The sequence below is a fragment of the Cladophialophora immunda genome (assembly GCF_000835495.1).
Source record: "Cladophialophora immunda strain CBS 83496 unplaced genomic scaffold supercont1.5, whole genome shotgun sequence".
Taxonomy (NCBI): Eukaryota; Fungi; Ascomycota; class Eurotiomycetes; order Chaetothyriales; family Herpotrichiellaceae; genus Cladophialophora; species Cladophialophora immunda.
Window position 1 is genome coordinate 2,730,133 of NW_015622545.1, and position 23,730 is coordinate 2,753,862.

At 54.1% G+C, this 23,730-nt stretch overlaps 9 protein-coding genes across 9 annotated transcripts; 5 read left to right on the plus strand and 4 right to left on the minus strand.

Annotated features, from left to right (window-relative positions):
- Positions 1–199: 199 nt before the first annotated feature.
- Positions 200–2,822, plus strand: PV07_09104 (uncharacterized protein). The gene is made up of 2 exons (XM_016396331.1): positions 200–1,419; positions 1,484–2,822. Exons 1-2 carry the CDS (start codon positions 784–786, stop codon positions 2,537–2,539), a joined length of 1,692 nt encoding a protein of 563 aa, XP_016246187.1. The 5' UTR covers positions 200–783; the 3' UTR covers positions 2,540–2,822.
- Positions 2,644–3,685, minus strand: PV07_09105 (uncharacterized protein). The gene is made up of 2 exons (XM_016396332.1): positions 2,962–3,685; positions 2,644–2,885 (listed from the first exon to the last, which is right to left on the minus strand). Exons 1-2 carry the CDS (start codon positions 3,598–3,600, stop codon positions 2,742–2,744), a joined length of 783 nt encoding a protein of 260 aa, XP_016246188.1. The 5' UTR covers positions 3,601–3,685; the 3' UTR covers positions 2,644–2,741.
- Positions 3,686–3,800: 115 nt separating this feature from the next.
- PV07_09106 (uncharacterized protein) lies at positions 3,801–6,042 on the plus strand. The gene is made up of 3 exons (XM_016396333.1): positions 3,801–4,161; positions 4,234–5,440; positions 5,515–6,042. Exons 1-3 carry the CDS (start codon positions 4,152–4,154, stop codon positions 5,543–5,545), a joined length of 1,248 nt encoding a protein of 415 aa, XP_016246189.1. The 5' UTR covers positions 3,801–4,151; the 3' UTR covers positions 5,546–6,042.
- Positions 6,043–6,516: 474 nt separating this feature from the next.
- On the minus strand, positions 6,517–8,700 carry PV07_09107 (uncharacterized protein; the record flags this gene model as incomplete). The annotated part of the gene is made up of 1 exon (XM_016396334.1): positions 6,517–8,700. One exon carries the CDS (start codon positions 8,698–8,700, stop codon positions 6,517–6,519), a length of 2,184 nt encoding a protein of 727 aa, XP_016246190.1.
- A 419-nt stretch (positions 8,701–9,119) lies between these two features.
- On the minus strand, positions 9,120–10,614 carry PV07_09108 (uncharacterized protein). Its single transcript, XM_016396335.1, has 2 exons — positions 10,291–10,614; positions 9,120–10,234 (listed from the first exon to the last, which is right to left on the minus strand). The coding sequence occupies exons 1-2, from the start codon at positions 10,341–10,343 to the stop codon at positions 9,265–9,267; spliced, it is 1,023 nt and encodes a 340-aa protein (XP_016246191.1). The 5' UTR covers positions 10,344–10,614; the 3' UTR covers positions 9,120–9,264.
- Positions 10,615–11,158: 544 nt separating this feature from the next.
- Positions 11,159–12,499, minus strand: PV07_09109 (uncharacterized protein). The gene is made up of 2 exons (XM_016396336.1): positions 12,322–12,499; positions 11,159–12,262 (listed from the first exon to the last, which is right to left on the minus strand). Exons 1-2 carry the CDS (start codon positions 12,374–12,376, stop codon positions 11,397–11,399), a joined length of 921 nt encoding a protein of 306 aa, XP_016246192.1. The 5' UTR covers positions 12,377–12,499; the 3' UTR covers positions 11,159–11,396.
- A 1,527-nt stretch (positions 12,500–14,026) lies between these two features.
- On the plus strand, positions 14,027–15,326 carry PV07_09110 (uncharacterized protein; the record flags this gene model as incomplete). Its single annotated transcript, XM_016396337.1, has 3 exons — positions 14,027–14,408; positions 14,456–14,989; positions 15,040–15,326. The coding sequence occupies 3 exons, from the start codon at positions 14,027–14,029 to the stop codon at positions 15,204–15,206; spliced, it is 1,083 nt and encodes a 360-aa protein (XP_016246193.1). The 3' UTR covers positions 15,207–15,326.
- A 3,374-nt stretch (positions 15,327–18,700) lies between these two features.
- Positions 18,701–21,173, plus strand: PV07_09111 (uncharacterized protein). Its single transcript, XM_016396338.1, has one exon. It carries the CDS (start codon positions 20,309–20,311, stop codon positions 20,972–20,974), a length of 666 nt encoding a protein of 221 aa, XP_016246194.1. The 5' UTR covers positions 18,701–20,308; the 3' UTR covers positions 20,975–21,173.
- A 399-nt stretch (positions 21,174–21,572) lies between these two features.
- PV07_09112 (uncharacterized protein) lies at positions 21,573–23,727 on the plus strand. The gene is made up of 4 exons (XM_016396339.1): positions 21,573–21,992; positions 22,055–22,548; positions 22,599–23,204; positions 23,273–23,727. The coding sequence occupies exons 1-4, from the start codon at positions 21,650–21,652 to the stop codon at positions 23,663–23,665; spliced, it is 1,836 nt and encodes a 611-aa protein (XP_016246195.1). The 5' UTR covers positions 21,573–21,649; the 3' UTR covers positions 23,666–23,727.
- The last annotated feature ends 3 nt before the right edge of the window (positions 23,728–23,730 follow it).

The following is a 23,730-nucleotide window of genomic DNA, read 5'->3' on the forward strand; positions in this document are numbered from 1 at the left end:
CAAAGCTAAGGGTCTAGCGGGCCTATCGAGCCCAGAGCACGCCACTGGGCTTGGAAAGTCCGGGGCACGCCCACTGCAGCGCCTATCGCCGGGCACTAACCACCTAATGGGCAACTTCTGGGCTGAACTGGTCCTCGTCCTGTGGCCCTTCTGCCAGTGCTCACGATTCTTCTGGTGGTTCGGTTCAGTCAGTTCCATCTTCATCACCACCGTTCGTGAAGCCCCATCAGTCCTCATCTATGACACAGGAGGACGACCTCAAATGACAATGTTGTTCCTCCGCCTAGTGGACTTCAACTCCTGAACGCCTTTCGTCTCATGATCCAGCCAGTCCTCGTTTCTTGCCTCCGGGAAATTCCTCACCCGCGCCCGACCGCTTCAAGTGTGTGCCTGGTACCTGAATTGAGAACACTCGCCACCCTCGTCTAGCACCAATCTCACTTTCAATTCTTCAGAGATAAAAACAATTCGAGACCCCTCCCCGATCCTTGCCAAAAGACCCAATTCCTTGTCAGCTCCGAAGCCTGACCAAGCCCGAGACTTGCTTCCAAGAAAAGCTGCTTACGGCTGGCTGTGCCACTGCCGGCTGCTGGTCATCATAGATCGATCTCCTTTTCCCCTCACCGCACCCAATCTTGGTCGGAAGAAACCGTGTACGGGGTAACACTGGTTTTGGCCACATAGTTGGTTTCAAATGATATAATACCTTTCATACTGTCCTCACTCCACCTTCTTTATTTCCATTTCTGCCCAAAAAGACCCGTCCTCAGGAACGTCACCATCATGAATTGCCCCTCACGCACAGACGATACCGAAGCTCATCCGGACTGGAACCAGAATCCACACGCCCTGAGCTCAGACCTGACGACCAGGGCAGACCTCAATGGGATTGTGAATCTCAGAGAAGAGAGAGACACAGAATCGAGTCCAGATAACGATGCGCAAGAAGACATTCGGGTTATGCCCGTCGACAGTCCAGAGTCACCCTCCCATGTCCTCAAGTCGCCCACCGCCGTCAAGGTTGATCCGCTAGAGCAGCAGCGAGCGGTCCTACAACAAACCCACCCACGAAGATTTCAAAGCTTCCGCTCCCCAAGGTCCTTTGTGAACAAGGCTATAGCCACCGCGCAAAAGTATGCGAAATTCGTGGGCCCGGGATTTCTCATCGCCGTCGCCTATATCGATCCAGGAAACTATGCCACGGATGTCCAGGCGGGCGCCGCGACGAGATACGGTCACTTGTTCATCATCCTCATGTCCAATTTGTTTGCCATCTTCTTGCAATCTCTTTGTATCAAACTGGGAAGCGTCACCGGGCTCAATCTGGCTGAAAACTGTCGGAAACATCTGCCCAAGTGGCTAACTATCGTTCTGTATTTGTTTGCAGAATCTGCCATCATCGCTACAGATATTGCAGAGGTAAGTCGACCTCTGCGGCGAAACAGCCCGCTCCATTGGCAATTCTCTGACCTTCATTCATCAGGTCATTGGTTCGGCAATAGCCTTAAATCTTCTCTTGCACATACCCTTAGTTGCAGGATGTGCCATAACCTTGGTTGACGTCCTAATTCTTCTTCTTTTCTATCGCCCCAATGGCTCTATGATGCATCTGCGGCTGTTCGAGTATTTCGTCATGAGCCTTGTCCTGGGCGTCATGGTGTGCTTCTGCATCCAGCTCTCGTTCATCAAAGACACCACTGCCGGAGAAGTATTCAAGGGGTATCTTCCGTCTTCAGCAATTGTTGAAGGGAACGGTGTCTATTTGTCCTGTGGTATCATTGGAGCAACCGTCATGCCTCATTCTATCTTTCTAGGGTCGGGTGTGGTGCAGCCGCGCCTGAAGCAATTCGATACACAGAATGGGCATATCGCGGCGGCCGAGGAATCAGACAGCGAGGAGGAGAAATACGTGCCCTCCATCTATGCCATCCGAGCTTGCCTCAAGTATTCGATCGTGGAGCTAGCTACTTCACTCTTCACCTTTGCCTTGTTCGTCAACTCGGCCATTCTCATTGTCTCTGGGGCGTCTCTTTACCCGGAAACAGCGGCCACGGAAGCAGATCTCTTTGGTATCCACGACCTTCTCAGTAAGAATCTGTCCAAGGCAGCGGGCACTATTTTTGCGCTCGCCCTTTTGCTGTCGGGTACCTCCGCAGGCATAGTCTGTACCATGGCGGGCCAGATGGTATCCGAGGGCATGTTACACTGGACGTTGAAACCCTGGGTACGCAGACTGATCACCAGATCCATCAGCATCGTCCCCAGCATCATTATTGCAGGAGCAGTGGGCAAAGACGGCTTGAACTCGGCCCTGACAGCAAGCCAAGTGTGCCTCAGCGTCATCTTGCCTTTTGTCACTGCTCCTCTCGTGTGGTTTACCTGTCGAAGCCACATCATGACTGTGAGGACGGACAACGACGGGGAAGCAGTAAACATGCGGAATGGTTGGATTGTCACGATCCTTGCTACGACTATCTGGCTTGTGCTAGTGGTGATGAATGTGGCTCTACTGGTGCTTGTTGGTTTGGGAAAGGCATAGAGACAATGCGAAAGAGATGTCGTTTCGGTCAATGGGAAGCTGGAATGATTCAGAGGTAGAATGCAAAGACGGCAGTCCCCGGTCAACTTTCACCGACAATCGAAGAGAGATCGTATTTCAGGAAATCGGTGGTGTCTTGTGCTATACGAAAATCTGGTATATAAATACGTGGAAAGCATGGATGGCTTGATCCTACTTTCATTTAAGATGTGGCGGTCGTAGGAGAGGTCTCAACAGAGGGCTTCATCCTTTTCTTCGCTTCCTCGCTCAACTTATCTGCCTCCTCTCTTGTAGATTCAGGCAACTGACCCAAATTCCCCAACTTATCGAAGAACCATATACGAAACTGCATCAAGGAAAGTTAGCAGAGATACAGAATGCCCCAAGGGGAAAGACCAGAAAATGGGCGAATCCCCTCTTACCCCGTCGAACGGTGTGCCCATGCCATGGCTGGGTTCGCAGATGAAGACAAAATAGATGATCGTCGCCGTGATCAAGGTCTGCTGTAGCAACTTGATGGCCTTGTTCCACCTGGGCCGCGCCCACTTCAATGCGGCCCTCCTCCGGTACGTCTTCTCGAAGTGGAACTGCTGCTTGGGGTCGAGGTTGCGGAAGTCCGGCGGCCACTTCTTGCGCGCGCGGTACGGGTTGTTGGTCACGCGGAAGGGTGCGGGCGTGTACGACGCGGACGGCTTGGGCGCAATGCCCAGCAGCGAGAGGAACCATGTGTACGGCGTCAGTCGGGTGCCTGGGATTTCGACAGGCGGCGGTGCCGGGGAGCGGGATTTCGGGTGTGCATAGAACGGTCGCGGAGACGGGAGAGAAGAGAGGACGGAGGATGAGGAGGAAGATGGGAAGGTATCGTAGGACGTGTCCGGCTTGGACGATGATGCCGCTGGCGGTGATGGTGCCTGGCGTGTGAAGTTCGAGGGTGCGTACGGCGACGAAGAGGAAGAAGCGGCATGGGAGGAAGAATGGCGGCTTGTGCTTGGGAGCAGCGATGAGCGTCGGCAATGGCGCATGAATAACAGAGCGCGAGAGGCTCTCGCAGATACCGCCATGTCTGGAGTGCGATGATGGGAATATAGCAAATGCTGAACTTCAGAAGCTTGCAACAATGGGCATTGAACTTGAGCACGAACGAACGAGGGCTTGGGGGTGGATACTGACGGAAGAATATATTTTCCGATCCGACGTGATCACTCCCTTCACCTACCTCCAAGCGGTCTTTTTCTCATCATTTCCCAGCACGTGCAATTTGCTCAAACACTCAATCCCTGCGAGGCTATTCTTACTGCCCTGGTGGCCCAGTCCTCGTTAGGGCGTGGCCGGCGTGACCGGTGACCGAACCATGACCTCATTCGCACTGTTGCGCTGCAACACGCACATGCCTCGGCATCGACAAGTAAACGATGCATATGCTTCAGACAAAATCGCCAGGAACAGATTCAGCACGGTTACATGTACGGAGTACCTTGTGACTTCGGTGATCATAAATCATTCAACCCTTTCCCACACTCCTTAATCCTTTTTTCCTTTTCTTCTGTTCACATCTCGACCTCTTCACGTCTATTTCCTGAGTGCCTTCTGTGATTGCGCTCTCCACGCCAACATGTCTGCAGGTGAGTAAACCCGCCATCCGCAGGCTCCCAAGGACCATCCCTTGATCACTAACATTTGAAACTCTGTTGTAGCACAAGCCCGCCTCTCCCAGGTCTCCGGTCACCTCGGTGGCAGCAAACAATCCATTCTCTCCAAATCCCCCGACGATGTCGTCGTTACCTGCGCCCTCCGCACGCCCTTCACGAAAGGTGGTAGAGGTCTACTAAAGGACACCGCCGCCGCCGACCTTCTGGCCCTCACCTTCAAGAACCTCATCGAACGCTCAAAGATCGACCCGAGTCTCGTTGAGGACATTGCCACGGGCTGCGTGCTTGCTCCAGGAGGTGGTGCCACCGAATACCGTGCAGCTGCTCTTGTTGCGGGCTTTCCGGAATCCACCGCGGTCAAGGCCCTGAACAGACAATGCTCCTCTGGACTGCAGGCATGCGTGGACATTGCCAACGCCATCCGAGCTGGCATGATCGAGATTGGGATCGGCTCTGGTGTCGAGAGCATGTCTTCCCAATACGGCCCTGGCGCAGTCACCGAGTTTTCTGATCTCCTAGAAAACCACATGCAGGCCGCAAACTGCAAGGTCCCCATGGGTGTCCTCTCAGAGCAGATGGCCAAGGACCGCAAGATCGCCCGCGCGGATCAAGACGCCTTTGCGGCCTCTTCGTACCAAAAGGCCCTGAAAGCTCAGCAAGCAGGGTTGTTCGATGAGGAGATCGCCCCAATCACAGTCAAATACACCGATCCCAAGACCGAGGAGGAGAAGACCGTGACCGTCACAAAAGACGACGGCGTGAGACCAGGAATCACCGCAGAGTCCTTGGGCAAGATCCGCCCGGCGTTTGCAAAGGACGGCTCCATCCACGCTGGCAACGCTTCACAGATCTCCGACGGCGCCGCTGCGGTCCTGCTCATGAAACGCAGCACCGCCGAGCGCCTGGGTCAACCCATCCTGGGCAAATTCGTGTCATCCTCTGTGGTCGGCGTCCCGCCTCTGCTGATGGGCATCGGCCCGTGGAAGGCCATTCCGGTGGCGCTCGAGAAGGCCGGCATTTCCAAGGACGATGTTGACATCTACGAGATCAACGAGGCCTTCGCAAGCCAGTGTGTCTGGTGCATCAAGGAACTGGGCTTGCCCTTTGAGAAGGTCAATCCCAAGGGTGGCGCCATTGCCTTTGGCCATCCCCTGGGCTGCACCGGCGCCAGGCAGGTGAGCACCCTCTTCACGGAACTGAAGAGGACGGGTAAGAAGATTGGCGTGACGAGCATGTGCGTCGGCACCGGCATGTAAGTGTCTTTCGTTTTGTACTGCCTTTATCTCTCATCGAGTTCTCCGCTGACGAGCTTCCTTTCACACGCAGGGGTATGGCTGCCGTCTGGGTCGCCGAGTAGGCACACTATAATACGATAGAATTTGCTCTCCAGCGCTCTCCCTTGGGAAAGGGGAAACAAAAGCATACCTAAGGTATACAACTTACATATATATCCTGGTACCCGCGCGTGCCTTTGGCCTTGGTTCCAACCTCTGTATGAACGCTGCATGGCGCGGATTTGCTTGGCCGGTACTGGACTGGCATGGGGACGGGTCTGGGATTGCGACTGGGACTGGGACTGGAATTGGGACTGGACTTGTGGACGCATTCCATGTAACGTGCCCATGTGGGAATATTGAGCAATCGATCATCCGTTCCATCCGGCACGTCACGTCGGACAGTTCAAACACAGATACAGACAAAATGGTGTAGCACTACGGATCTCATCGACTGCCATGGCAGGTTCGCTCCTAGTTCGATCTGCAAGTGTTACTTGAGCTATCATCTGAGCTATCACCCTAAGCTACTCCTATGAGAAATCTGAGCAATCTGAGCTACATACGTGGATGAGTCCTGGGAACTCACATCACCAAGTGTGTGTCGATGAATCCTGAGCCCAGCCAGCCCTGTTCCTAACCCCCAGCTCTCACCTTTGTGTTTTGTGTCAGAGCTCATTCCGTCGTGTACTCTTCTCAGCTCTGTCTGCTTCGACACTTTGGCCCACCAGTATCAGCCAGTCACTCACCCCATGCTCCAAGTCCGCATCGCTTGTCCTCGCGAACAGCCCAACCAAGTTGTTGTTTCAGCTCCTGTTCAACCGCTGCCTCCAATCCGCGTAATTCAGCTTCGCGGCACCAGTGTCATGCATTTGATCTTCCTCCGTGGGTTTGCCTTGTGGTTGAAATCAACGACACCATACCCGAAGGGCCGGTGACGAGGCTTCAATGAGCAGGCAACCAAGTAATCAATCTCCTCCGTCGCGCCTTTACATCTCACCCTGACATTGTCATAATTGCCATCTCGTGCGGTAGGGACTGCAGGTTTGTGCACTCAAGCCTGGTGCGTGTCCAACTTCCCATCCATCCTCAGACCGGCCATCAACGCTCTCAGGTCGCTGCTCACCTGCGCAATACTCTCGGCGCTGACCTCTCCAAACCTCGAGAGGGAACGGAAAAGTGCTTCAGCTTCTGTCTCATTGCGGTCGTAGTGGCGTTTGACTGATGCATGCACGCCAACGCGGTCGGATGCACCGTCGGATTCGGAGGTGGTCGAGGATGAAGAGGACGCGGAACCGGAGTCTGAGTTGTACCCTTCCTCGTCACTCTCCAGGGCAGTCGATCGTTTGGCTTTGCCCTTGGACTTGGATTTTGTCTTTTGGTTCTTCTTCACCGGCTTCCGCTTCCCCTTCTCCTTTGCAGTGTCATCATCGCTCTCGTCACTATCCTCGCTCCATCCCTCGTCACTCTCACCTTCCCAACCGTCTCCATCGCTATCGCACCCTTCCGCTTCTTCTTCCTCTTCGACCGCTGCAGCCACATCCTTGAATGTAAGTGATTTTGAGGTTGGTACTTCATAAACTTCGGTTATCTCGATCCATGTCTTTACCGTGCGTTTCTCGCCATGATCATCCGCCTCTCGCTTGACAGAGTGCTGGTGACGCACGTTGCCGTATGTAGTAATCTTGCTCACATGCGCCGAGAGGTCGAGGCGTGATAGTTGAGATTTGATTTTGCGTAGCGTTGGCTTGGGATTCAGCAGTGTATAGGCGGCAGTCGTGGTCGAGGCTGAGGATGTGGTTTGCTTGTGCTTTGGCTCTGCCGAGCAGGTCTCGTCCGCCTGATCTGGAGCTGCGCCGGTGTTCTCGGCTTGTGGAAGGCTTGGAAATTGTAGTTCCGATGCGTCCTCTGTCTTGTCTGGTTCCTCGCACTCCTTCGCTGCAGTCGCCATTTCCCCGGATCTAATCTTCAAAGCCAGCTCCCCAGATGCAGACGCTGCGTCACTTGCGGTCAGCATACTATTCGCCCTGCTTCTCATATCTGAAATTCCGAAGGTTCTCCCCTGGTCTTTGGCCCATCTCTCTGCAGTCTCGGCGTCCTCACGACTCGCTAACTCAACAGTATATTCATTCTTCAACAGTCTCGGTTTCCCTCCTCTCGCAACCTTTGCACCCACAAGCCCTTTCTTGATGGCTCGGGTTTCTTTTTCGAAGGCTTCTGGGTCCATGGCATGCTGAAGTCGATACTGTTCGACCAGCTGCGGGTCAGAGATACGGTGGAGTGTTGGGAGAGTGGGCATCGAAAGGGCTGCTGCTACTGAGTGTGTCTTGTGGAAGATGGTGTCGGGCGGTGTTGGTGGTGGGGGTTTTAGGAAGCGACATGGAGGGTTGGTGTCCGTGGTTGCTTCAGTGTCCGCTTGAGACGTGGTTGCTGGTGTGAGGTCGTCGTTGACGGACATGTTCTGCCGGTCCTTGTGACCCGACCATCCATCAGCTTTGAAGCCGGCCACAACTGAGGCTGCGTTATCACCATTCTTGACTTTCTTTGTCTTCATAGGCTTGTCTGTTTCATCCTCATCGCTCTCATCGCTCTCGTCCTCCTCTTTGCCTTTCTCCTTTGTTTTCTTTACATCACTCACGGCCTCGAGCCAAAGGTTGAGCAACTCTCGTGCTTCCCTGCTCGCCTCAATCCTAGTGATTGGGCCCCAGGTGACCTTCTGCACCGGATCGGTACTCATGGTGACTGCTGTACCACCAGGCATAGGGCATTGGACCGACATAACAGGGACAAATTCATGTCGGTTAGGCTGGGTGACACCACTATTGGGTCGGTATCCGTCGTGGGCTCCCTTGTCACCCTTGCGCATATGGACCGGAACTCTCATGCCAGGAAAGACTGCCTTGTGGTATTTGTTGCTGGTGGCGGACTTCAAGGTTTGAGGCTTGCCAGAACTACGACCACTACCGCGAGCCGTAGGCTTATTGACTGGGGTTGAGTTTCCAAACTGTCTGCGTCTGAGAACCTTGGTGGTCGCCTCGCGTCTCTTCATGGCGTCACGGAGGTACGAGGTGACATAAGGAGGCAGACCCGTAGAGCTGGCCAGGATGCGGCGTTTCACAGGTGTTCTTGCTCCGCGGTGACCAGCGCCATTGCCCTTCGGCCAGTCATCTTGCTCACTGTCTGTGCCTTGCCCCCAGTTGCCGGTCGCGCTGAAGCTCGAGTATGTCCCACCCACCATTATGGTTGCACCGCAGCTCAAGCGACTCAACGCTGACAACTGTGGGTATACGGGGGGACTCAAGTTGCAGTGGGAGGCTGTGTTGCCACAGGGGAGTCTCCCAGGCGCAGCAGTCTGGGAAGAGGCTGAGACTGCGGGTTGACGTTATTCGACGCGCTTGACTGATGTGGTGCGAAACCCTCTGTCAGGTCAGCGCCGAAAGAAGGGGTCGTAGAAACGAAGTTTGGCAAAGAGGATGATGGCGCGGGATGAGGAAAGAACGATGACGCAGGAGCTTTGAGGCGCAGAACGCGGCAAAGTTGGGTTTGTGGTGTGGGATTGAAGGTGGATGTGAGAGACAAGTGAAGTTCAAGACAAACAGCTGCCGTGATGCTCGACAAGGACCAACTTCACAACAACATGGCAGTAACGTGACAGCCGCCAAGTGCAACGCGTTGGAATCAACATACCGATCACGAGGGACAATGGACTGAGATTCACATACACCAGTAGTGGAACTCTTGACAGTCAAAGACTTGGATCAGGATGTCACTGTATTCTTAGACCACCATGACCATCGTCAGATCAATAGCCTTGCTTCTTCTTTGGCATGTACGGCTCCTCGAGGTACTTGATGTCCTCGTCACTCAGCTCAATCTTGCACGCCTCGACTGCCTCGTCCATCCTCTCCTTCTTGTTCAAGCCCACGATCGGGCAGACGTCCTTCTTGCTCAGGCACCAGGCAATGGCAATCTGGGCCATGGTCTTGCCCATCTTCTGGGCCACCTTCTCGACCCTGCCCACGATCTCCTCGTCGACCTTGTCTTCCCTCGAGCGAATCTGAGCCTTGAGGTAGTTGTCAGTCTTTTCACGGAGGGTTTCTCGGTTGTTGAAGGGGCGAGTCAAAGCTCCTCGCGCGACGGGCGACCATGGCACAAGCCCGACGCCTGTGTGGTTGCAGTAAGGGATCATTTCGTTCTCCTCTTCCCGGTAGAGCAGGTTGTAGTAGTTCTGCATCGAGATGAACTTGTGCCACCCGTGCTTGTCCGCGACATTCTGCAGTTCCTGGAACTCCCACGCTGCCATGCTAGAGGCGCCAATGTAGCGGACTTTTCCAGACTCGACAACATCATTAAGTGCTCTCATGATCTCTTCGCGGGGGACCGATCGGTCTAGGCGATGAATCTGCAGAACGTCGATGTAGGTACCCAGTCGTGCAACACTCTTATCCACAGCGTCGATGATGTGTTTGCGACTGAGCCCCATTTGGTTCAGCATGTCGCCATCGTTGATCGAGCTGACACTAATCGCGTTGCCAGGAGTGTCTGGAGTCACGCCGAAGTAGCACTTGCTCAGTATCACCAGGCGTTCTCGGGGAATATTGTATTTCCTGATTGCTTTGCCAATGATCTCCTCGGATCGGCCGTGGCTGTACACGTCGGCGGTATCCCATGTTCTGATGCCGACCTTGTAGGCATATTCCAGGAGGGGCAACGAATCTTCCTCATTCAACACCCAACCCTGCCATTCTGGGGTGCCGTAGGACATGGCTCCTCTGTTCCATTAAGTTTAGCACGGCAAGATCAGGGCAACGAGATTGATCAAACCTACAGGATGACCTTGGAGACCTTGAGTCCGCTCCTGCCGAGGTATTGATACTCCATATTTGGCGGTTGAAATGACTGTAGGCTGGTGTTCGAGAGGCCTTGATTGATATGCGCTTGGGGTCAGTGGCGCAGCAGCAAGTCTGTTGCACTGTGCCTCCTCCATTGCTTGGGCTGGGATCTGAGAGCTCTTTTATACGTCGAGCTTCGGGGCGACAGACATATGGTGAGTCGCTGAAGGGGTCATTGTCAACAGCGAGGTGGCTCCCACGTAGGTTGGTGGTTATTGATCAAGATGCCATTATCTCCAGCTGTCTCCAGCTGTCTCCCGCCAGGGCCAAGGCTCAATGTCTCGAACGGGCGAATCAACCCACGGCCTGATCGGAGCTAACGACACAGCGCCGAGAATCGTTCTTTATCACCGAAAAGTCGCTGGCATTTGTCGAACAACCTGTATCACGCTTCCCCTCCATATCACGATTCCGCGGTTGTTTTCCGCTCTCGGCGCGGCCGCAGCGGCCGCGGTAGATGCTGCACGTCAGTCTGTCCACCATTCATTGATTTCTAACAAGAAACAATGCCATAAAGGTCTTCCGAGACCAATAGATGTCGACCGTGGCCCACGGAAGTGTTCCCACCATCTTTGGATGGGACGCAGCCTTGCCAGAAAGCTTAGCCCAATGTGCTATTGGCACGGTAATTCTTGAGCTTGAGGCAGAGACGGCACGGTCAAAGTCCGGACACGAGGGGAGTACGCAGAGTCCCGCCGCTAAGCGGACCTATGATTGCAATACAACGAAGGTCATTATGCTGGAGAAGCTCGTTACAGTAATCCATTCATGTGCCAGACAACAAAGAAGCATCGCCATGTCCGTAAACAAATTGTCATGCCAGTATTCTGTGATAGTCTTTTAATTTTCTTGGGAAGGTATTGCTTTCCGTCTAGGGTAAATGCGAGACAGAATGCCTTCATCTTACACGCCTTCCTACTGGAGTAAGCCAATCGCTATATGCACTTAATTTTTTGAATCATCCAGAGAATGCCTTGCCTGTCGCCACTACCTGCGTGGGTATATGCAGATCATTATTATCATCGTCTCTCAGTGTCGTAAATCATGCCATGTACTCCCTCACCGCGCCAATGCCTCTCCTCTTCTTTGCTCCACCTTCCAACGCCTTGGCCGCAGTGTCATTCGGTTGAGCATCGCCAAACCCACACCCTCCGTCTCTGGTCTGCGCAATAATTGCGCCGGCGCACTTTCCAGTGTTGAATCCACAGCATCCCGAAGCGCAGTCTGCATCACTGAAGCATTGCCCGGTGATGAACTGCGAACCGTTCGCCTTGCCCACGTTTTGAGAGCCTGGGATGGTGCTGTCGATGGGTGGGTTGGAGCCGCTGGTCCCTGAACCGGAGGAAGAAGTGCCGGAAGAGGTGGAGGCAGTATTCGCTGGAGCAGGTGCAGAGGTGGCAGCCGAAGTGGGTTGTTGGCCACGAAGGAGTTGTGCAGCGTTGTCGTTGGGCTGGGCGTCGCCAAATCCGCATCCGCCATCTCGCTCCTGGGCGACAATGGCACCGGCACACAGACCGGTGTTGAAGCCGCAACATCCAGAGGCACAGTCTGCGTCACTCGTACATGGCCCGGTGATGAATTGTGTTCCAGTCCCAACGTTGCCATTATTAGATCCCGAGGATGCGGCGGCGGCGGCGGCGGTGGTGCTCGCAGGGGCAGGGGCAGGGGCTGCAGTTGCAGGAGAGGTTGCGCCCGCCGCTGCAGCTGACTGTGAGCTGAAGAAAGCTTGAGCGGCGATGTCGTTGGGCTGGGGGTCGCCGAAGCCACATCCTCCGTCGCGCGTCTGGGCTATGACAGGGCCGGCGCACAGGCCACTGTTGAATCCGCAGCAGCTGGAGGCGCAGTCGGCATCGCTCGTGCAGGGACCAGTGATGAATTGTGTGCCTTGGCCGAGCACTAGGAGTGCCACTGTATGTCCAGTGTCAGCACATACTTTTAGGGGTTGGGTAGCGATCACATAGACTTACAGTTGAGTAGTAGGAACATCATTGAGGAGGATTTTGAAGGAGTGTTGGTGATCATTTTGAATATAATGCAGCTTAACTGAACCGGCAGTTGTTTGAATTGAACGAAGGTGAAATGTTGTCACGGAAGATGGAGTGAGGGAACACGGCAAAGAGCAGGATGAAGGAGAGACTGGACTTGGTTGATGGATCGAAGCAACGAAAAGCTGCGAGGTGCAGCGTGTATTTGAATGAATCCATCCATAAGGCATCAAGGACGCAACCTACCTTGGGCAACCCCTTTTCCATTAGCAAATGGATTCGAGTCGGCGATGATCCAAATGTCATGAGGCTGGATGGACGCCAAATAATTTCCAACGAAGTGCTGATGGACAATGCAACCTCAATCCAATCGACAACCAAATCAACGACGAAGCCATTGGGGGTCAAACAGCGAGTGACAAGGCTGAGACGGTGGAGAAGGGTTCAGCCTCGTCGAGTGTCGCAGCTTGTTCCAGCCGTCAAGGGGGATGCGGGGATCAGCCTGGCGATTGGCTGCTTGTTGCTCATCTGAGGCACCAATCGTAGCACCCTGAGGCCCTGTTTGAAGTCGAGTTTCACTTTGTCCATGAACAATATAGGGTGACTTGTGGCTGGGGAGATACGGGGTACATATTGCAGCCGGCTCAGGAGGCGAAGTCACCAGCATCGCTCATGGCTGCCCGGACCAGAGCATCCCCTTTTGCGCAGCGCGTCGTAAAACAGTCGACGGCTTCGGGGACCACGATACACGTCAAGCTGTCTTTTCGTCAACAGTGCGGGTGTTTCAACATAGACCACGAGGAGGGACCGTGTTCCCTCGCCAATCGATCAGCCAACCTTGCCGTCAGATGAACCGAGTTGAAGCGACCAGCGTGTTTCCCCTGCCGATATTGCCGTTCTACTGACTCGTAGGAGATTGGACGAGACAACTGTAGGTGGACAGACACCGTCGCTGTCACCCAGCTATGTACCTTCTTACCTGGCGGAGCCGGTGGGACGCCCAACCTCTTTTCCAGGTGGTGCGGACGGTGATAATTGGTGCCTAGAAGCCTATCTCTGGGGCTGGTGGTGCCTAAACCATCGCCGGTTAGGCTGCGACCTTGGCACCTTCTATGCCTTCTACCTCAGCGGGTTGGAATCTCCGTCCTCCAAATTTCATCCTACGCTTGATCACATCACTGCTCGACCTTGCGCCAACACGCAGCTCGCAGCATGCCACCCCGTTGCTCATGATCTTGAGCAAGATAACATCACCATGATGCTGATGGGCCGTACCAGACCGCAGATGGTATATCACAGTCAATGTCGTTGGATCCCATGAAACCCTCCCTGGGCAGGGAATTGCTGGAGAGCTCATGCCGCCGTGTATTGTCCCAATCTGCAGTGATCAGAGAAGTCTTGACGTACGACAAGATGCTCAACAACCAAGGCCCCGGTGAGATCTTGCGATCTTAACTCTTTATCTCATAGAACCCAGCCTATTCGTGGCCTTCTATCAACTCTCAAATGAAGCTTCAACCCCAACCACGGACATGTGCACACCATGCGATAACCTGGGATTCTCGGCGTCTCTTCTCTTCTATTTCGTGTGGCGGACTTGTCCGATCGAAGCAAGACATGTTAGATAAATGAAGACTATGTCCTTGCCAGGCGCAGACGGTAGCCGATGTTGTATACCATCCCCACTATGACGGATATCATCAGGACCAACCCCGACGGCTACCAGGAGGTCAGGACCGGGTTAGGATGGCGAAGGGTGCTCTCTCCAAACAGCACCGAAGCCACATTCAGCCTTCCCGTCATTGACATTGGGGATATAGATCATCCTGATCGAGAACGTCGAAGGTCCGTGGCCCGAGAGATATGCAATGCTGCAGCCAATGTGGGTTTTTTCTATGTCAGCAACCATGGCGTTCCAGAGAGGGTCATCAAATCCATCTTCTCCGAGTCCAGACGCTTCTTCAATGAACTCAGCCTTGAGGAGAAAATGCAATACGACACCGAGAAGCATGAGCACTACTATGGCTACTACCCTATCAATCTTGACCCCAGCCTTCCCGCGGGAGCAAGTACGTCCCACCGCTCCCCCAAGACCGGCATTCCTCATGTTTTATAGAATTAAATGAAGGCATTAACTATGGATACGAACCCTCGATCGACCCTAGAGCTGTTACTTCAGAGAACAACGGCGACAACTGGTGGCCTTCGGAGAAGCGTCTTCCTGGCTACGTGAAGAATGTCAAGGAGTACATGTCTCATGCGCTCGCGTTAAGCCGAGCTCTGCTTCGAATGTTTGCACTCGGCCTCGATCTAGAGGAGGGTTCCTTTGACTATCTTGCTACTAAGCCATACTCAATTCTCAAGATGGCACATTATCCTGGGGTGCTTTCTGGATCAGAAGAACCATCATCAATCCGTCCCCACACGGACTACGAACTCTTGACGATCCTCCTACAGGACGACATTCCCTCCCTCGAAGTCCTGTCCAATACTGGGCGGTGGATCCAAGCGAAACCCATTCCAGGGACATTTGTGGTCAACATCGGAGATTCCATGGCGATGCTCACCAATGGCCTCTTCGTGTCCACTATGCACAGAGTGCTCAACCATTCAAAGCGAGATCGGTATTCGGTTCCATTCTTTCTAGGGGGTCAGTATCTTACATAACTCATCTCTATGGATGGTGCTGACACTTTGCAGCGAACCAGGAGGCCGAGCTGAAGGCTCTCGAGCAATTCGTCACGCCTGATCAGCCGCCAAAGTTTCAGCCCATGACTTCAGGGGAATACGTTCGTCGATCTTTACAAGCAGTGTATTCCAAACCCAACATAGAGATCATCCGGGAGACAATCGAGCTGCAGGGATAAGAATACGCTTACGCTCAAGTCAAAGGTCTCTTTAGGCCCTCTGGAAAATACCCACTGTACGAAATAGTCCCGCATTGCTTTATGTCGACTTCCACGCCCGAAGTCGCAAGCACGGAAGCGAATTGTATTGGTGTATTTTGTGAACGAGTCAACCGTCTGTCTCAATGCCTTTCGATGGTGGAACTTGACTACATCGCCTATATACCTCGTACATTCCCTGTATATCACGAAGTAGCGACACATCCGAGAGCGACACTGCAACACACGTCAGACTCGTTAGCAGGCCGTGGATCTCTCGATGTGGTATGCAAACTCCACTCTCTATCTATTCTAGCCTCGAACATTCCGGCAATCGGAGACCGAGTCTTCTCTGTATATGGAGTACACAAGGCAGCACACAATGTCCACGCTAGATCCGCAACCGCATTTAAAAAGGAACGTCGACTATATACAAGGTACCAGTGGGCCCCATCTGCATGATACGGCGTCCTACCGCTGACCCCCGGACCCACGACCTTTGCACTCGTGGGCAGTAGTGTCCCGGCTTCAACACAGAATCCCACGGTCCTGTCAGGACTCTATTAAGCCCAGATCTTCGGGCTGGTCTGCCCTCTACTCCATGTCAACCTTGTCTGACCTCTGTGGTTATTTTGGAGCTGAGTATCCGAAATGGAATGCGTGTGCTTAGGCAACCCAGCTTGTCAACCCGCTTCTGCCAGGGGCAGGGTGCTAATCATAAGTACGCGTACGCACAGCTCTCACAAGCCGAGCATGTCGCTCTTAAAGTCGCTCGTCTCCGAGTCGCCGCAGCCCCTGCTTGAGCTTGACTGGGTTCGTTGAAACCTCTATCCATTGTTAATTGCGGCAGGCAAGATGGTTGGACAGGCATCCACGGCCATTGCTCCAGGCGGTCCGGTTCCAGTTGCGGACCAACAAGCCCAAGTCAACGGCGCCGCCACAAGTCATGTCAATGGCGACCGTACGCAACTCGCAGGCGCTGCTCAGGCCGCCATGAAGGTCCAGCAGAAGTACGACGAAGAACGGCAGAAGCGACGGCGACCGGACGGCGATGCCCAGTATGTTGATCTCGCCCTGTCGGAGCAGTTCAAGCACTATCGAGAAGACCCTTGGCTCGACGAGCGCTCGGAAACAGTGACCATCGGCCACGGCGAACACGTCAAGTATCTCATCCTGGGAGCGGGATGCGGCGGGCTTTTCTTCGCCATCAAGCTCATCAAGGCAGGCATATCAGCGTCCGAGATCCGCATCGTCGACTCGTCCGGAGGTGTGGGAGGAACGTGGTACTACAACCGCTATCCGGGCCTGATGTGCGATATAGAGTCATACTGCTATCTTCCCTTTCTTGAAGAGATGGATTACATCCCGAAGCACAAGTACGCCTACGGCTACGAGATCAGGAAGTACCTGAACGCCGTCGCAGATAGATATCGACTCTCGGACACGGCCATGTTCCGCACCAAAATAAACACCCTCGTCTGGGACGAACGCAGCTGTCAGTGGAAAGTCGGCATGACCAAAGAGCGCAACTCAGGCTCTCCTGTTGAGATTGACGTGACTGCGGACTTTGTCATTGCTGCGTCTGGCGTCCTTCTACATCCAAAACTTCCCGCCGTGTCTGGAATCGAGAACTTCGAGGGCGCTTCATTTCACACGTCGCGCTGGAACTACTCTGTCACCGGTGGCTCTGAAGATAATCCGGCCCTTGACAAGCTCGCTGGGAAACGAGTGGGCATAATCGGCACAGGTGCCACGGCGGTCCAGGCTATTCCGCATCTTGCCAAACATGCGGGACACCTCGTCGTCTTTCAACGGACTCCTTCCTCTGTTGACATACGTGGCCAACACCCTACCGACAAGGGCACATGGACTTCCACTGTAGCCTCTCATCCTGGCTGGTGGAGAGAGCGGAATCTCAACTTGGCGGCCCACCAGTCTGGCGCAGCTCAACCATCCGACATCGACCTTGTCAACGACCAGTGGAGCACCTGCCTCTCATACCGTGGCCTGCTTGGAGGGCCTGATCCGCCGTCCTCGATGGAGGAGATTCCAGCCTTTGTGGCACATCTGTACGCTTTGGACCTGCCTCGGGCTGAACGGATCCGCCAGCGAGTTGATGAGATTGTCGCGGACAAAAAGACTGCCCAGGCTCTGAAGCACTGGTACAGCACTTGGTGCAAGCGCCCAACATTCCATGACGACTATCTATCGTGCTTCAACCTCCCGAACGTCGACCTTGTTGATACGGATGGAAAGGGTGTTGATCGTCTGACGGCCACCGGCGCCGTTGTAGGCGACAAGGAGTATCCACTGGACATTCTGATCTTCAGCACCGGCTTCCGCGCCCCTGGGATTGGCAGCCCTGGTTTCCGAGCCAGTATGGTGAGTTCACATTATTTTTCGGAGGTCTTGTTTGTTCTTAGCAAAGCCGCTTCCATCAGCCCCATCGTTTCGAGTCCCGAACTAACGGCAATCCGCAGAAAATCACGGGCAGGAACGGTAAGGACATGGACGCAAAATGGGAAGAAGCCGTGGCGACGCTGCATGGGACCATGACACACGATTTCCCCAACTTCTTCATGCCTGGCCCCTTCCAAGCAGCTGCAACGGGGAACCAGAACTTCACACTCGACATCATGAGCAACCACGTTGCTCATATTATCACCCAAGCTCAGGCAAGGCATCCGGGCCAGAAAATCGTGATCGAGCCGACGAAGGATGCGGAAGAGATGTGGTCTGGGGAGGTTGTCAAGAGAAGCATGGCGTTTGCGGCAATGGCCGGCTGTACACCAGGTTATCTCAATGGAGAAGGAATCATGGACACCATGCCGATGGAGGTGAAGATGAAGGCCGCCAGGATGGGTATCTGGGGCGAAGGCATCGGGCATTTCATGGAGACCATTGAGGCTTGGGAAAAGGCTGGTCAGCTGGAGGGTTTGGAGGTGAAGCCTGTCAACTAAGTGCGTGGTTTTTGAGGCCTGGTCGAAGGCTTTTGGAGTGATGGGACGGAATTGGCGATCAGCTATACAGGCGACAAAGAGCGAGATCTGAAAAGAAGGGAAGGGTCAAAATGACTGGTTAGAAAGGCTGGGAGGGACCGCTTTCATTCGGTCGTGATAGACCGGGCTTCACCAACGTGTTGTAGAGCGGCGCTAAAGATGTCGGTCACAGCCCAGGCTGGCTGCATCGGTAGATTCGACTCGCCTGAGGGATATCGCTCCGTCCGCGACACACATAGTCAGCTATACTCGGTACAATGATTGGAGAGCAAGACATGAGATGTTGTGTTCACAGTTCGGATGATGGATGATCCCCCCGCCCGGGAAAAAGCGCCATTCCGACATCGCCAAGCCAACTCGGTAGTCGGGCTCTGGACGTGACATCCACACCGACAGCCGTGCCAACTCCATCTCTTTTTCTCGTCTCGCATGACATCCGTGCAAGATATTTGATTCTGTCCTGTTATCATGGCGACCGAGGGACATACGGCCTGGGAATATGCTGGGAAAATCGTCTATCAGCTACTAAGGCAGTCAAGATTGTATAGAAGTGGCCTCCAGCACTTTGGATACCTCGGGGTGTGACCTATTTCACCACCAAAGTCAAAGCAAAGACATTCGTGGCTCGTCCCAAAGCCGTCACGCTCGACGGAGAAGCCGTTGGAGTTCGTCTATGAGAGAGCCCCCAAGGATTTTGCTACCGACCGTGTCGTCACTTGGTCCGTGGGCAAAGGAATGCAAGGTGACGCGGGGATTCTGAATCAACAACGACCCTTTCCTACATTGATCCATGGCTGTGGCATAGCAGAGCACGTTCTGGTCCTCGTGCCGCGGCCCTTCGAGGAGAGAACCGAACAGGTGAGAGCTGGGCTATAACACTGGGTAAGTTAAGTCGCCATGAACAACTATATGGTCTGGAGTCGAGGAAGGGAAGGAGACTCGACATCCGAGTCACTCGTTCTCAGGACAATGTCTTCCCAATATGTCACTCTCAAGATGGAAGGAACCCCTGTCCGGGACGGACGGACGCAGGCTTTCTCCCTCAAGAGATCGACCTAGGTCAACCGCTGGATACATGGCCCCGCCGTCCCGACAATCATTCTGGATATCTCCTGCAGGCAGACTTGAGTCAACCAGAGCATCATGAGAAAAACATGCAACCTTCGGCTTATGGACATCTTTCTTGTCCTGCACAGCGGCACAGACCAACTTCATCCAGAATCGAGCAGTTTGTCCCGGCAAGTTTAGCAAGCCTTCGAGCCAACAAATTTCCTCCTGGAAGGACTGCATGATCCACGAACCGTGTCTTTCCCCACGCTTGCCAGGCGCCCTGAAAGGTATAAGCTGGGCCAGCTGCAGCGCCCAATGCAAGACAACAGGCGCTGCGACTTAATCATCATCGTGGATAGCAAAGAGATTGACAACCCCACCATCATGGCTGCGCTTTCATCCACCTCAAAGCGCAAACTCTCGGAGTGAGGTCGACTGCAAGACTCGTGGGCCACGACGACCACCTGTTTCGCATCCAGAGAAGCCGGGGCTCCTCGCAAGAGGAGTCGTGGAGCCGCAGCAAGTATCTCACGAAGCTCCACCAGGTTATCAGCTGGATGGAATTTTTTCAAGTCCTTTATTGAAGGAATTGCATCAATGTTTCGCCCTCTAGGTGTTTACCTTGAAATTTTTAGTCGCCAAGCCGCCGGTACGGAGCGCAGGGCAGCAAAGGGCCAGCTTTGATTCCAGGGTGTCGGAAATCTCGGGGAATGGGACAACAGCACCTCAAGCCAAAAAATTCCGCTTATCGATCGATTACGGCATTGAGGAAGTGACCGGATCAGGAACAAAACCCCAATAACGGTCGTGGAGAGTTGTCGAGATCTGAGTGCACATGACAGTTCTCCCCAGGAGCCTTCCAAATGCGATTGAGGGGGTGAGATCTGCGATCCCCAATCATAAAAGATGTTGCAGTGAACACCTCACAGGCGCAGGCAAGCAGCCGGTAACCGCCAGTAAGCTTGGGTCACCGAAGGTCGAGCGGCTTGGGCTGATAAACTAACCAGAAATGGGGTTGCACGGCGGCCAAGGACGATGCATTATATGGCCACGGACATCCATTATCTTTTCTTTGACATTTTTGTTTCCACCCACGACACCCCCGAAAATAATGTCGCCGATGATTCCATGAACGGACACAGGATCCAAGAGACGAACTTGCCCACCGGCATCGAGGCCTTGCGACAGTCCGGCATCGCCCATATTGGTGCGATAACCACAGAGCCACCGTATTCTGGGGCGCCAGCCACACACCTGTTACAGCCCCTCTCCCCTCCGAGGTACAACAATCTCGATGCGCATTTTTATTCCAGCCTGTCGCCGAGCGACACCGGGCATGATCCGCAGCAGACGCCGGGACGACTAGATTACTACATGCAAAGTCCTGACCACGTCGCGGACATGGCGGCCAAGGAGGAGAGGCGCAAGCGCAACACCGCGGCCAGTGCACGGTTTCGAATGAAGAAGAAACAGAGGGAACAGGCCTTGGAGCGGAAGATGAGCCAAGTGCAGGACAAAAACGCGAAATTGGAGGAGAAAGTTAATCAGTTGGAAATGGAGAACAAGTGGCTGAAGGACCTGATCACGGAGAAGAACAAGAGACCTGCGAGCGAGTACGGAGAACACGACGACGACGATCTTGAGGCATTGGCACATGGGCGCATTGTGAACGGGACGAGCGGAACACGTCACGCAGGGTAGAATCTGAGGACGAGAGCGCTTTTCCTTGGGGCGTGCAATCTTACGACGACAAACGCGATGGATGTTTGAGGGGGGACAGGTGGGAATCTGTGCTTGGTTCAAAGTACACAGAGGGCCCAAGTAGTGCTGCCCACGGGTCGCACTGGACACTGGAAATAGGTTGATACAAGGCGCGAGAAGCATATTGATTTCGCATGAACGTCTGTTCTTAGTCTCGATTACGAACCTTGTCCCAGTGCACATCCGCCAGTCGAAGAGTGACATTTCTGTTGTGTTTGGCAACCAAGGATTCCATTCTCAATGCATTGTGGGCTGGTTTGAAGTCGCCATTAGAGGCGCAGCGAGGATTGGAGTTGCAGTCTGATCACGCCATTCTGTGGAACAAGCACGTCTCAGCAGCCTCTCCCAGCTGCAAGTCACCCAGCGCGAGGCCCTAGATAGCCTGTTGTAGGAAGCCTAGACGCCCGAAATGAGCATCTTGCCTTGTCGCGGTGGAAGCTCGGGGGGCGATCTTGCCAGCTTCACCGCCTGGAGCGGGCTGCGACAACGGGCCAGCCTCTTCCATGTGTAACTGCCTGGACCCCAAGGCGCAGGTAGGTGGAATATGGCTTCTCGTAAAATCGGGGTGACTTTGAAGCAGATATAAACATATCGCCCGCAGTAGAGGGAGTCGCGATGGCCTGGTCGAGGTCGTCGTGGCTGGTGCTCCTGGCAGCTGCTGTCGGCAGCCTGGCCAACGACTGGGAGCGCAGCCGTGGAGCGGGATGGCAGCAACCTCTCACAACAGACCAGCCGTCCAGCTCCAGGCCAAACATCGTCTTCATCTTGACGGATGACCAGGACCTGCGCATGGACTCGCTGTCCTACATGCCACATGTGAAAGAGCACCTCATTGACCAAGGCACGTTCTTCCAGCGTCACTATTGCACCATCGCCCTGTGCTGCCCGTCGCGTGTGAGCCTGTGGACTGGCAGAGCAGCCCACAACACCAATGTCACCGATGTCAATCCTCCCTACGGTGTGTTCCCCCTTTCTCGATATCACTGTCGTCGCACAGTTTCTGACTGCGAGATACCTTAGGCGGCTACCCGAAGTTCGTCAGCCAGGGTTTCAACGAGGCATGGCTTCCCATCTGGCTCCAAGATGCCGGCTACAACACGTACTACACGGGAAAACTGTTCAACTCCCATAGCGTGAGGACCTACAACTCTCCATTTGTCAATGGCTTTACAGGTTCCGACTTCCTCCTGGATCCTCACACCTATGAATACCTGAACGCCAGTTTCCAGCGAAATCGCGAGCCGCCCGTGAGCCACGAGGGAGAATATTCCACCGATGTCCTCGCCAGGAAGGCATACGGGTTCCTAGAAGATGCCATATCGGAGCAGAAACCGTTCTTCTTGACGATTGCTCCCAACGCTCCTCACAGTAATGTCAAGTTCGAGGAAAGCTGGTTCAACGGCAGTGCTTCGGCGCACACGATCGTGACCACGCCTCCCATCCCGGCAGAGAGGCACAGACACTTATTCCCAGATGCCGTGATTCCGCGCACTCCAAGCTTCAATCCAGACGAGGTGAGTTGACCGCTGCTTTCCCGGCGCCCTAACTAACCACTAGAATGCAGCCTCACGGCGTTTCCTGGATCAGTAGTCTGCCCAAACAGAACCAGACGAACGTCGACTTCAACGACGAGTTCTATCGCAACCGGCTGCGTGCCCTCCAAGCCGTCGATGAGATTGTCGATGGTGTCATCGCTCGTCTGAAAGAGCATGGGATTCTCGACAACACTTACGTCTTCTATTCGACTGACAACGGCTACCACATCGGTCAACACCGCCTGCAGCCGGGCAAGGAATGCGGCTATGAAGAAGACATCAATATACCATTGATAGTACGTGGTCCAGGGATACCAAAGGGAAAGTCGACCAGTCTCGTAACCTCCCACACGGATCTGGCGCCCACTTTCTTGTCTCTTGCGGGTGGAGAGATTCGATCCGACTTCGACGGCAGCGCTATCCCACTGACGCCCGACCGACTTAATGAGGATGTTGTCTACACCCGTGGAGAGCATGTGAACATCGAGTACTGGGGCTTTGCACTTGCAGAGGGCAAGTACGGGAATGGGATGTACTGGAACAACACATACAAGGGACTCAGGGTGATCGGCACCGGCTATAACCTCTACTACAGCGTGTGGTGTAGTGGCGAACACGAGCTCTACGACCTGAGGGTATGCCTATCTCTCTCTCGCTGGCCATATTTCCATGTGGAATTATTGCAGGGCTGACCACCTCCCAGAACGATCCCTATGAGACGCAGAACCTGTTTAAATCGAATCATTCCTCAAATTTCGAATTTCCAGCCACAGAGCCGGAGACCCAGTCAACGATCACTACCTTGCAGCACCTTATCTCTCGCCTCGATTCACTGGTTATGGTTCTGAAGACATGCAAAGCACGAACTTGTACTCACCCATGGGAAACTCTCCATCCCCATGGCGAGGTGGCCAACCTGCAAGATGCCCTGGACGCACGCTATGACGACTTCTATGAGCTTCAACAGGAAAGGGTTCGGTTTGAAAAGTGCGAAAAGGGCTATATACTGGAAAGTGAAGGGCCGCGGCACGTCAAGGCATTCTCCCTTGGTGACGATGGACCCAGGGGAGGAGTGCAGTGGAGTGAACTTGTATAGAATCACTATATCAGATACGGCGCATCTCAGCGCTCTAAACTGTTAAATTCGTTATCTGCAAAGTC